At 36.8% G+C, this 12,696-nt stretch overlaps 1 protein-coding gene across 1 annotated transcript; it reads right to left on the bottom strand.

Annotated features, from left to right (window-relative positions):
* Positions 1-4,206: 4,206 nt before the first annotated feature.
* LOC127648189 (interferon-induced very large GTPase 1-like) lies at positions 4,207-10,077 on the bottom strand. The gene is given in 6 exon segments (XM_052132771.1): positions 4,207-4,316; positions 4,319-4,446; positions 4,448-4,880; positions 5,946-7,082; positions 7,085-9,724; positions 9,762-10,077. Coding segments are annotated over 6 exon segments (4,764 nt in total).
* Between the last annotated feature and the right edge of the window lie 2,619 nt (positions 10,078-12,696).

Genomic DNA, 12,696 nt, shown 5'->3' with positions numbered 1-12,696 from the left:
GCGCTGTCGAAGCGCTCAGGGGCAACAGTGCACGCCGTGCACTGAGAAGGAGAAAGCCGCTGTTGTGCGCCGTCAAGATCCAACAGCATGCAGATCGTCAGAGGAAACAGGAATGTTTATAGTGGTGTGTAACTCGCAGCAAACTGCAGACAGACCATCGGCTCCGAAGAAATTTTCTGAATGAACTCCAGTATTTGCGCCGCTTAAATACCCGTATGTCCGGGGGCGGGACATGTAAATACTGGCTGCCAACTCTCATTGGCCTTTTTTCATAGATCAGAGGTGAATATCGGCGCTCAAGAGAGACCCCTAGTGTCGCTTCTCCGACACAACGTGGAGAGAGCGACAGAAGGGGAACTATAGTTTACTAATATGAAATCTGTGGAGTGGTTAAAAAATTAATTTTAATGACTTCAACCTAACTGTATGTAAACTTCTGACTATTTTCTTCTGTTTCTGTTAAGACTATTGTTACATGTATAAAACTGAAGAGGAACATTTTAAAAATGTTATTGAAATGTATTTGAAGTCCATATAAACTATAATGAAACAGCAATGATACATTTTACATTTTGTGAATTTTTACCCTTTTTATAAAAATAAATTATCAGACAATTTCTGCGGCCCCTGGGGATCCCCAGACTCCAGTTTGAAAACACAGTTTTTTATAAATATTCTTCTGAAGTCATACATACAATAGAGTTGTGTGGAACAAACCAAACTTAATGGTATTATTTACTTCCCATCAAATATAGTGACTTCAGACTTACAACTTAAAGTCTTCATTACAGCATACAGGCTTGAAACAACATGAACATGAGTTTTGATTTTTGGTTTATCTTTTCCTTTAAAACAGCACAAAAGCTAATATTTCCCAGCAACAAAAGTTCAGTTTATTTCTGTAACATGCAGAATGATGTTTTTACACTTGGTGTTTTTCTTGTGACATCACTGACTGCCGAATCTCTGCCGTGTTTGTTCAGGAGACTCCAGTGATGTTCAGATGAAGATCAGCAGATGTTGGAGAGGTTCATCTCCTCGTCTCTGACATGATTATGTCCTCAAATGTTTGAGAATTACACAGGACACGACATGTAAAACTAATTTTGACTATTGATTAGGTAAAAGAATATAAAGTATTGCATTTATATTGTTTAACTCTCTCATATAAAGAGATGTTGATGTTGTGTTCACACTGTTAGAGCTCTGTGTTGTGTGTGATGTGCAGTTTGGGGTGTAGATCGTGTGCAGAGTCTCTATTCTCTCTTCTCTCTGTCCTCGTGAGAGATGAGATCCTGTAAACCCTGATACAGTTTTACTTGTGCATTACTGTAGATATTTAGTGCATTATATGATTGTGCTTTTTATATTCAAGTGGGAAGAGAAACATGTGAGGTATTTATGTACAAAATAAATGTCATTTCTGCAACAAACAGATATTCCCGCCCCACATTCACAGCATTGGTTGTTGTGTTGGGCTGGTCGGGACGCTCAAACTGATCAATGATTAAAAGCACTGCAGTGTTCACACTTTTCAAAGAAATAAATATACACATGGATACTTACAGTTGTCTAGACATGTTATGTGGGATAAGAGTATTTCAACATCAATTACACATCAGCTTTAAACAGTAAAAGAAAGAAAATGTTCTGGATTGTTGCATGTGTATTGGATTATGGATCAATTTTGAGAGTTTGCTGAATTTGATTTATATATAAAAGTGTCCAAAAACCTCCCGAGCCACACTGATGTTTTTCTTTGAATGCACTCGTCTCAACAATCATAAAAACACTTGAACTTATATTGATTTAATATCTAATTATGAAAAATTATTCACATGGACACTAATATTGCATCATTCTCTGGTGCACAGTCGGTGTATGTGCGCTCTCACTCGACTCAAACACGTCTGGCCCAAATGAGTTTGTTACTGCACACTAAATTATTACTCTGTTGGTATATACTGTAGATGTTGCAGGAACAGGAAGTGTAGTATAGTAGTATGTCATTCTGAACTCTAGTTTCTAACATGCTTCACATTCAATGTGACACACTGAACATATCTGTGATGCTATAGGGAAAACAACTGACATCAATATGAGTAATAAAACACTCAGAGTCACGATTTCAATCATTTTGAGATCATTTACTGAAGTTTTTGTTTCATACATGCACAGAATAGAAGTGAAGAAGAGCTGGTTAACAAAACAGACATCAGTTATTATAGTCACATGCACAATATGATTCAAAGTGTCATTGTTATTAGTTTTTCTAAACATGAAATATTCTAGATCCGACTTCTTATGAACAATAATGATGTATTAATCATGTTCTCATTCTAAGGTTTAGTAGATTATATGCAGGGGTCAGAGGTCATCTATCAGTCATGAACACTTTTCTGAATGTGTCTGAAGTTCCAGTTATTTCACTATAATAGAGTCACATGTTAAAATAAACTTTAAACAAGAATAAAACTACTGTAGATGATCTAGACAGAGTATCTTGTGAGTTTTCTTCACTGCAGACTTTATTCTGGTCGTGTTTGTGGAATGAAGACCTCAACATCTGCAAAACACTTGAGCAAAACAAGTCGAGAAACAACAAAAGCCAAACAGGACGACTCTGAAAGTATTTCATTAGTAGAACTTGAAGCTTGTAAAATATACGTCTAAAACATTAATGATTAGAAATATCAAATATATCAATGGTTAATTTAATGAAGCATGAAAGAAAGTAAAATAATAATGAAATCTCTCAATTCTATATGATTTAATAAATGGTGAATCAAGTGATTAATTGATGATTAATTATATGAATATTATTGATCATTATGAATAAATGCAGTAAAATAAAAATGCATATTCTCTAAATGAATAATCAATGTTATTACAGACCCTCAGTCACCCCTCAAATAACATACATTACTTTACATGTAATAAGATGATTAAAATAAAGATAATAACAATCATAAAATATTGATTAACAGTAAATGAGAATAATATAAAGAGAAAATGTAAAGCAAAGAGATTAAAAATGCACAACACTAAAGATTGTATTTCAGTTAGTTGATCCCAGAGAAACTGATGCTATTAGAGATGTCATTAACTCAGTCACCATCAGCTTGTAGAGAACTCAAATATGATAGAGGTGGAGTTATGTAGATGAGCAAATGAATGCGCTAATTAAGTTACTGAGGTGCTAAATTAACACCAGATGACGTGTGGCGTTTAATTAACACGTGATGACACACAACATTTAGAAAACGGCATTTCAAAGCTTAATATGGCAAAATAAAACACGTGAATTCTGACCGTCTTGGCTTTCCAAAGCCGGTGGACTTTCTGGTGCACTCCTAGGGTAAGAGTCCGGTAAAGCTGGAAATATATTCACAGATTCGAAATTCCCGGATAAATAAATAATTACAGAAACGTTGTTAACAGACAAATTCAGTTCACACATCAGTGGTCTCCTGCTGGTTATACTACAACACATAGTTTGGAAAAAAAATATTTGTCCTAATGAAAAAAATAAAAAATTATACAAAAGCACATTTTTCCAAACTATGTTTTGTTGTATAACCAGCAGGAGACCACTGATGTGTGAACTGAATGTGATGACACTCCACAATGTGTAACAATGAAGTAATTGAATATTTTCTCTTTTCCGTTTTGCACTTTGCAGACGCTCCCTGCGGACTCTGTCGGCTGCGCTTAGATCAATGTCATTTATCCAGCTGCCTCGTTTTGATGAAATTGAGGGTGTAGCTCGTTGTCTACATTACTAAGTTTGGAAATATGTGTCGTTTGTATATTAACAACGTTTCTGTAAATAGTTATTGATCCAGAAATTTCGAATCTGTGAATATTTTTCAACTTCACCGGACTTAGGGTAAGATGGTGCCTCTCTAGGGAGTTTGTGCCCTACGCAGACTGCGTACTATACGTATAGAAACTGGCGCACACACACACACACTACTGCGCGTCGTGACCGCATTACCACCTCGGTGTGCATTATTTTTCAACAATTCATTGGCCGGATTCAATTATTCCTTACATATGTAATAATAATATATTTAAGTTATATATATATAATTTTTTGATCACATTCAGCACCTTTCAGTGGCCGGTACAATACGTAACATTTATATTTGATATTGTATTCTGTAATTAAAGATCTTCTTAAACTGCTCTATTAGTTTATATTTATTAAAAGTATTTATTCAGACTCTCAATAGCATCTTGCTTTGAGTGCTTCTTCCACTCATCTGGAATCTCACCCGAGCCCTGGAACTTTTTATCATAATACTTTTCCAGATCTTCTGGAATCTGCACACAACCCACTTCCAGTACGGCAGCTCAGAGAAGTCAGGAGTGATGCTCCAGTTAGCATAAACACCTCCAGCTTTTCTGTATTCTTTGTATGGATATGACTGATCTGATGATTTAAATGATTCTATCACTTGCCACTGAAGTTGTACAAAAATTAGCACTGAGATCCCGTGTTACACTGTAATACCATCCTTTCAGTCCATTGACTCGATGGAAAGGAACACTGTGATCTCCTTCATGATTTTCTATTGTGTTGGTGCAGATTGCAGCACAGAAAGGACACTGAACCCAACAGCACTGACAGAAGTGACCAATCAGAATCTCATCTGGTCTGTACTTACAGTCCAGAATTACTGGAAAAGTCTCTGTACTGAATTTACTGCTTATGTCAGAAATTATAGATGGAAGTTCTTTTCTCATCACATCTTCTAGTAGTTTGATATCAACATCATCACGACTCACTCCACTGAAGTCTTTAACAGAGAATATCAGCACATCTGAGAGCTTCTGTGTGAAACACTTCAACCACAAATCAACATCTCCACTGTTCACTTGAACATATTCAGTAGATTCATGAGCTGCTTCAACATCTCCACTGTTCACTTGAACATATTCAGTAGATTCATGAGCTGCTTCAACATCTCCACTGTTCACTTGAACATATTCAGTAGATTCATGAGCTGCTTCAACATCTCCACTGTTCACTTGAACATATTCAGTAGATTCATGAGCTGCTTCAACATCTCCACTGTTCACTTGAACATATTCAGTAGATTCATGAGCTGCTTCAACATCTCCACTGTTCACTTGAACATGTTCAGTAGATTCATGAGCCGCTTCAACATCTCCACTGTTCACTTGAACATGTTCAGTAGATTCATGAGCCGCTTCAACATCTCCACTGTTCACTTGAACATATTCAGTAGATTCATGAGCTGCTTCAACATCTCCACTGTTCACTTGAACATGTTCAGTAGATTCATGAGCCGCTTCATCATCTCCACTGTTCACTTGAACATGTTCAGTAGATTCATGAGCCGCTTCAACATCTCCACTGTTCACTTGAACATGTTCAGTGGATTCATGAGCTGCTTCAACATCTCCACTGTTCACTTGAACATGTTCAGTAGATTCATGAGCCGCTTCATCATCTCCACTGTTCACTTGAACATGTTCAGTAGATTCATGAGCTGCTTCAACATCTCCACTGTTCACTTGAACATGTTCAGTAGATTCATGAGCTGCTTCAACATCTCCACTGTTCACTTGAACATGTTCAGTAGATTCATGAGCCGCTTCAACATCTCCACTGTTCACTTGAACATGTTCAGTGGATTCATGAGCTGCTTCAACATCTCCACTGTTCACTTGAACATATTCAGTAGATTCATGAGCTGCTTCAACATCTCCACTGTTCACTTGAACATGTTCAGTAGATTCATGAGCCGCTTCAACATCTCCACTGTTCACTTGATCATGTTCAGTAGATTCATGAGCTGCTTCAACATCTCCACTGTTCACTTGAACATGTTCAGTAGATTCATGAGCTGCTTCAACATCTCCACTGTTCACTTGAACATGTTCAGTAGATTCATGAGCCGCTTCAACATCTCCACTGTTCACTTGAACATGTTCAGTAGATTCATGAGCTGCGTTCATGATCTTCTGCTGCAGGAGTTTGATGTTGTTTATCATCTTGGGCCGAACACTGACCCTGAACTTATCAGTGATGTACTGACTGACTTCAGCTCTGATGAATCTCTTGAAGTGATCTCTGGGATTTTTAATGTAGTTCATGTCCATGTCAAAATTCTCCTCTTCTGCCAGTGTCTTCAGGATGTGTTTCTCCAGATTAGATCTGTTTCCATTCAGTGATTCACAGTTTGTTCTCATTTCATCTGCTAAATCTCTGGCAGTGTTTTTGTAGACACTCTGTTCAATGGGATCTTTCAGTTTCTGACAGATGATCTCACCAAAAACAGCAGCTGATGTTGAACCACGACAATATTTCTGGAAAACACTGAAGTACTCTCCTCTCTTCTTCTCCATGTAGAGAACAGGATCATTGGCTTCTCTGAACAGTCTGTGTTGGTCAGTGAATGTCTTGTTTGATTTCTTACAGATGGAAAACACTAAATCAATGGAGAATTCATTCTTGAACAGATATTTCACTGGTCCATTCTGATGTTCAGTGATTCTTGACTTTATATAGTCTGTGAGTTCTTGAATGTAGCTTTTGTTGTAGCCCATCTTTGAAATGTTGAATGACAGGATCATTTTGTCTGTCTCATGAGCAATTTCACTGACTAACGTTCTTATTTGTGTTTCATCATCATTAGACAGAGCAAAACCCAACTTCTCTTTAGCTTCTCTGATGATATTTCTAACAGGTCCTGTAATTCCTCTGGATTTCTTTAACTGCACATAATCTGAATAACTCGACACACAGAAAATATTCCTGTTCTCCCTCCAGTGATCTACAGGAGAACTTTCATAGATGTCACTGAGGAGTTGTTTCACATCTCTTAATATGTCAATGTCTTTGATTGGAGGAGTGTCTCTGATGATCTTCTTCACATGCTGTTCCCAAAAGCAATCAAACTCTTTCTTCAGTGTTTCTTCATCATTTGCTTTGTCTTTGAGTGTTAAGGCGAGTGTTTTGCTCTTTTCAAAGAGAGTGTTTTCATGATGTGTCTTCTGAGCATCAATCTCTTTCTTCAGGTCTCGCTGTTGAAGAATCTCATTTAATTTTCTTTTGTTTCTCTCACAATGTTTTCTTGAAGCTCTTTGATTTTTATCTCAAATGAAGTTTTCCACTGAATCAGAATTTCTTTATCTTTGTCTTTCTCAAAGAAATCTGACATAGATTTTTTCACTTCTTCACTTTTCTCTTTCAGTTCTCTTTGAAGATGTGCTTCATCAACCTCATGAATTGTTTCATTTTCTATTTTGTTGTGTAGTTTGTTCTCAATTTCCAGCATGGCACTCCGGAGACTCCAGGTCCACTTGCTGTATTCTGTCTCCAGTTTCCTGTATGTTGAAATCTCCAGAGAATTTCTGAAGCTGAACACAAATCGTTCATTCAGTAAAGCCTCCCAGAGATCTTCAATACGATCTTTCAGGTGTGTCAACATCATGCCATTGGATTTTGGAGCATGAGAAATAATAGTTTTCTTTAATTCTTGAATATTTTCACAGTAGTTTGGGTTTGGTGGTGCCATGGGTGGGCTGCCCTCCCAGAGTTGTGCAAAATACTTCACATTATTCTGAACATCAAATTCAATGACATCACTGAAACTTTCTGCATCACTGACTTCATCTTTAGCAGCAAGTTTTGTCATTTCATCCAGTTTCTCCAGCAGTCGTCTCCTTCCCTCCATGTTTTTCTCTCCAGCTGTGATGTCTGAAACATTCTGATGCACAAACATGCAGCTGGGATTCAGTCTGACCTTCTTCATCCTCAGGAAGGCCTGAACAACAATCTGAAGAGTGTCCTGCATCTCAGATGGGTTTTCTCCAAAGATGTTGATCAATGTCAGATGCCCAAGACCCACAACAAATGTGGCCAGTTCATTGTCATGATGTCTTGTTGATCTTCCAGCCAGTTCTAGAGCACGAAGTCCCTCAGTATCAACCACCAGAATATAGTCAAACTTCAGCTGTTCTTTCATCTCCTCTGACACTCTGACCAGCTGCATGAAAGCTCCTCTGGTGCACCTGCCAGCACTGACGGCAAACTGCAGTCCAAACATGGCATTCAGCATGGTGGATTTCCCAGAGCTCTGAACCCCTAAAACTGACAGCACAAACACTCTCTGGTCTCCCAGTTTCCTGATGAGTTCATCTAGAACAGCAGAGATCCAGATCAGAGGAACATGAGCAGCATCTCCATCCATCAGCTCCAGAGGAAATCCAGAGATCATCATCTCTGCTGCAAGACTCGGGAGAGAAGAGAAGTGAAACTGCAGACCTTCCTTGTTCTTCTTCACAGATGAACATGATTCATAGATCTGACCGATCTCTCTCAGGATGTGCTCCAAACCAAAGGTTGCAGCCTGAAGCTCCTCAGATATTCTCTCAAGTTCTGTTTGATCAGTTTTAAGTTGTTCTCTTTGTTCAGTTTTGAGTTGCTCAGACTTATTTCTCTCTTTCAGGTGTAAGACTGTTGACCACTTATCATCATATTTGTGATGTAGATCAGAAAGTTCAGTTGAGGTGTGTTCATCCATGAGGATCCCAAACCATTTGAGGAATTTATGTTTCTTATTTGCAACATATTTTTCATTCATTTCATTAATAAAGTGCTTCATGAAGTCACTAAGCACAGAATCATGCTGCTGTTTACAAACATCCATCAAGTCTTCTTGTTTTCTACTTATTTCCATTTCTGTTTCACTCCCCCGAGGTCGGTGTAGTTCTTTGTTCGTCTGACACCACTGATGCCACAGTTTTCCCTGACAGGGCAGAAATGATTCTTTGATTTGTGTCAGATCTTTATTCTCCAGTAATCTCATCATCTGTTGTGCTGCTGCTTTTCCTCTCCTGCAGTCTTCATCATCATCTTCATCTACTCTGATATCTGAGTGTTTGGACACATCTTCAAGTCTGAAAATGGAAGATGATTCTGAAGATGAGATTGAGAGACAATCATTTATAGCTCTTCTGAGTTCTTCAGATACATCTGACTGATTTCTGTCTTTCAAACCTATTTTGTATTTTTTTGTTTTCTTTGTCTGAATTACAGCAGATTTATCTTCAGCAAAAAGGCAAATGAGTGGCTTTGAGTCCTTGAAGAGTTTTTCAACTTTTGTCATATTTTTGTCATTCCTGTCAAGTTGTGGTAGAATAACAACATTGACTGAGGACATTTCAGTGAGGATCTGCAGCTGTTTCTCATGGTCTCCTGCATCTCCATGTAGATTACAGAACGCAACACAGTCAGTAAATGTATCCGTGTTTTTTCCAGACGGGCAGTACCAGGCGATCTCCACCACTCCATCCATCAGTACTCTGGTTCTGCTGCTGCCTGGGCAGTTCCTGTGGAAGAACGTGTTGTGTTTCTCATTGATCAGACTGTTCATCAGCTGAGACTTGGATGAGGACACTGAGCCAAACCTGAAGAAACACACCATTGGAGTTTCTGCCTTACAGACTGACTGGACTTCACTGATGATTTCACCTGCATCATCAAATGTCTTCCAGCTCTTGTTGATTTGTCTGAATGTCCAGAGAGGAAACTCAATGTGTTGTGTGAATGGATCAGGTACAAGCAGAGGCAGAGCATACTGACACTGTGACAGTTTAGTCACCATCAGCTGCTTCAGGAAACTATCAGCACAATGAAACACGGCCATCTGAACATCCATTGGGTGAATGGCATCAGGTTTGCTTGTTTCTTCATTAGACAAAGATAGTTGTATTGGAAAAATCACCTTCATCATCAGACGAGTCATTGTCTTTGTGTTGTGTGTGTTCTTGTTTTTTGGTCTCTTTAGTTTTAATGTATCTTGCTCTGTAGTTCATCAACAGTAGTTTTTGTAGGAATGTCTGAAACAGTTCCTCTTCAGCACAAGACTCATGAGACTGTAATGAATCTGCAGTTATCTGAAGAACATCTTCTCTTTCCAGTTTGTTTTGCAGTTTGCCCTCAAGATGAAGTCTCTGAAACAGATGCTCTCTATTTTCTCTTCTAGTCTTTTCCTGTTGTAATTCTTGACCTGGACTGACTCCTGTTGTCCCAAAGTTCATGTTTTCTCCCTATTTAATAGACAAAACAATAATAATAAAATATAACAATAACACACTTTGAACATTATTTTCCAGTACAGAAACAACATTCCTGACCTTATTTACCCAACTTTAAAGAATTACAAAAACTGAACAAAATGTGATGAACACATTGTAAAGTGTCATAGAATCAAACATACTGAATCCAGTATTGGTAATGATAAAAAACTGTAAACTTATTGTGTCAAAGCTTTTTAAATAACTCTTTACACTTAATTGTGACACTTTAACACTTAAATGCATGACTGTTTCATCAAACACTATCACATATTCAGATCTTTAGAGAACCGGCACATAAATACATACATCATAAATGGATCTAAAAATTGAACACTGTAATATTTTAAAGCATTTTCAAGACAATTAGAAAATAATATAATAAAATATATTCTGAGATATTTTGATGTTTTATTTTTCATACTGTTTATCAAATAGATGATGAAACAAATCAAGGATTCATTACTTCCACATTGAACTGTCTGTCAAACACATATTGAGCTTCTCATAACACATATTCTACACATTTGTATTTTCTCTGCCATTTACAAAGTCTTAATAAATGCACAACCTATAAAATTTCAGCAGCACACCCAAATGACAACATCCATATCACACTGTTCTACAGCTCATTTCTATAGTTTACTTCCACTTTGATTCTTCATCAAATGACAAAATATAAAGTCAATCACTGAAACAGAAAAAAATAACATGTATAATATGTACGTGTACACCCATATGAGACACTAAAAACAAATTATTGTCAAAACAGTATTTTTTCATTATGGTTTTAGCGATCTGAGGTGTTCTTTCCAAAAGGTTACTGGTTAGAATGAAATAAAAGAAGAGTTCATCAGTGATGAGTGTAATATCTGCCCCCCTCTAGCTCCGCCCCTCGGTTAATAACATTCTTTATAATAAGAGTACATTGAGCTAATAAGCTTTGAAAATAACAATAACATTAAATCATCCAATGCTGGGATTTATTAAAAAAAAATTCAGAGACAGTTACAGTTGTAACCGAAACATTTTATTTGTTAATTTAACATTTTTAATTATTATACAGCAACACTACAGCACTCATATTTTATTGAACAGATCTGTCAACACTGGAAGTGTGCCATCAGTTAACAGACAACACTTTTAAATGGGATGAATTGTTGAACCAATCAATAAAATGCACATCATCTTAATTTTTAACATATTAATTTGACAAGATTAAATGATGAACGATGTCTGAAAGGATACATGTTTTTTCTTACTACAGCAGAACTGTATTAATACACATTCTGGCACATGTTAAAATCAGCACTTAAAGCAGCTTGCACCGAACAACAGGTACACTCTCGCTGTCTAAACACACCACCGCCAGTGACAAGAAATATTATTTTGTCTTCTCTGATCTTATGAAAAATTATCAGAACAAAATTAATCTTTGTTAACCGAATTCCAGCATTTAAAAATAACGTTTTCACTTTGGAACAACTCAAATTTAGTTTGTTCTGTTTTACGTTACATTCTGAAAAAAATTACTTTTTCATAAAAATCAACATGATATAGTCATATTAGTATGAATGCAAGCAGAATAAATATGCTAATATGTTAATGTACTTATAGAACACACAAATTTAGTTATTTTTAATAATTATTTTAATTATTATTGTTTAATAATTATTATTTTTCAGAACATGTTTAAAAGTTTAATTTAATCATTAAAATGGTGTCTAATCAATTAATAATTAAAACTTTTAATAAGTGAAAATATTACTTTTTAACGTAATTAAAAAAATGTTTTGCCAAACCTTTATCAGTAGCAGTCTTGCTTGTAATAAACTGATTAATTATAGTTATTTTATTATTACAACAGGGAGTATTACATTTTACTATACAGTTGTATTATTAATATATATTCTTTTAATTTCTTCAATATCAAGCATTTTATTTTCAATCGTGCTTTTATTATGACGTGTGTTTTTTGCAGGAAGCTTCACTTTTATGAATAAACAGTTTGTGACATGGTCCAGTGTGATCATGTCACGTTCCTGTGTTGTCTGCCCTATGTTCTCTGTTTCACCCATCACGTTTATGTCATGTTTCCTTGTCTGCTCCGTGTTTTCCGTTTCACCCGTGACCGATCCTGTTCCATGTCACGTTTTCCCTGTTGTCCGCCCTGAGTCTCACTGTCGTGTGTAAAACTACAATTCCCACAATTCCTGGCCTCTCTCACTGCCTGCACTCTTCATTGTTCTCACCTGTGTCTCGTTTAGTCTTCATTGTGTTTGTGTATTTAACCCCGTTTGTTTCTCCTTTCCCCTGTCGGTCTTTGTTGTATGTAGATTCCTTCTTCCCATGTTTTCCATCCTTGGTTTTGCCGCTGTAATCTCCTTGTGTGTCTTCCGAGTTTTTATTTACCTTTTTCCCATAGTGGATGTTTTCTTTTATTCATGTTTTGTATTACCCCTTTATATAAACCACTAATAAACCACCGCTGCAACTAGATCCTCATCCTGTGTCTGCCTCCACCTACAACCGTGACAGAAAGACCGACCTCTAATGGATCTAGCAGCGGTTTTCCTCGAACTG

The sequence above is a fragment of the Xyrauchen texanus genome, chromosome 8 (genome assembly GCF_025860055.1).
Source record: "Xyrauchen texanus isolate HMW12.3.18 chromosome 8, RBS_HiC_50CHRs, whole genome shotgun sequence".
Lineage (NCBI taxonomy): Eukaryota > Metazoa > Chordata > Actinopteri > Cypriniformes > Catostomidae > Xyrauchen > Xyrauchen texanus.
Note: the sequence above shows the minus strand (reverse complement) of the source record. Positions and strands in the feature narration are given on the sequence as shown.